The sequence below is a fragment of the Eimeria mitis genome, genomic scaffold, assembly GCF_000499745.2.
Source record: "Eimeria mitis Houghton genomic scaffold, Emh_scaff2286, whole genome shotgun sequence".
Taxonomy (NCBI): domain Eukaryota; phylum Apicomplexa; class Conoidasida; order Eucoccidiorida; family Eimeriidae; genus Eimeria; species Eimeria mitis.
The window spans coordinates 6,608-7,395 of record NW_013570616.1 but is presented as its reverse complement, the minus strand read 5'-3'; the positions used below and the strand labels follow the sequence as shown (position 1 = coordinate 7,395).

The 788-nt window shown below is 62.8% G+C and overlaps 1 protein-coding gene across 1 annotated transcript in view; it reads left to right on the top strand.

Annotated features, from left to right (window-relative positions):
- Window positions 1-788, top strand: part of EMH_0051590 (uncharacterized protein) — a gene marked incomplete at both ends in the record, with an annotated part of 1,990 nt that overhangs the window by 1,107 nt on the left and 95 nt on the right. Inside the window, one exon of the mRNA XM_013496768.1 lies at window positions 3-788. Within this exon, the coding sequence (XP_013352222.1) occupies window positions 3-788 (786 nt within the window). The remainder of the gene's footprint in view (window positions 1-2) is intronic.

Below are 788 nucleotides of genomic sequence, written 5' to 3'. Positions count from 1 at the left end.
TGCTGCTGCTGCTGCTGCTGTTGCTGCTGCTGCTGCTGCTGCTGTTGCTGCTGCTGCTTTTCGTGGATTCGCTTCTGGTGCGAATGCCGTTGATCTTGCTGTTGCTGCTGCTGCTGCTGCTGCTGTGGCCTCTGCCTTTGCAGTTATTTGTTTTGTTGCTGTTGTCGCTGCTGCTGCTGCAGCTAAAGTAGCAGCAGCAGCAGCAGCAGCAACAGACCCTGCTGCTGCTGCTGCTGCCATCGTAGGCCTTGTCTTTGCATGCGTGCTGCTGGAGTTTCTTCAGGGGATACAAAACGCCCGTCTAGGAGAAGCGATTCATTCTGCTGCTGCTGCTGCTGCTGCTGCTGCTTCTACTAGCAGCAGCAGCAGCGGCAGCAACGGCAGCAGCAGCAGCAGCAGCAGCGGGGGTCTCGTGTTGCCGGATTGCCGTCTGCTGCCTGCGCTGGATTCGACAGTGGGTATAATGGGGGCCCCCAGGGGGGCCCCCCCAGGGGGGCCCCCAGGGGCCCCCCTGATGGAGAGGGGGCCCCCAGGGGCCCCCATGATAGAGCGGGGGCCCCCAGGGGCCCCCATGATGGAGCGGGGGCCCCCTGGGTACGATGATAGCGACAGCACCAGCAGTTCTATGGCTGTCTCTTCTGTCTCCTCTGAAGGAGACAGTCCTGGGGGCCCCCTGCTGGCTGCGTTGCAGGGGGGGGCCCCCCTACTGAACCCTGTTGGGGGGCCCCCCAACCCCCCTTCTGTATCTATCATCAGGGGGCCCCCCACCATCGAAGACAGCAACAAAG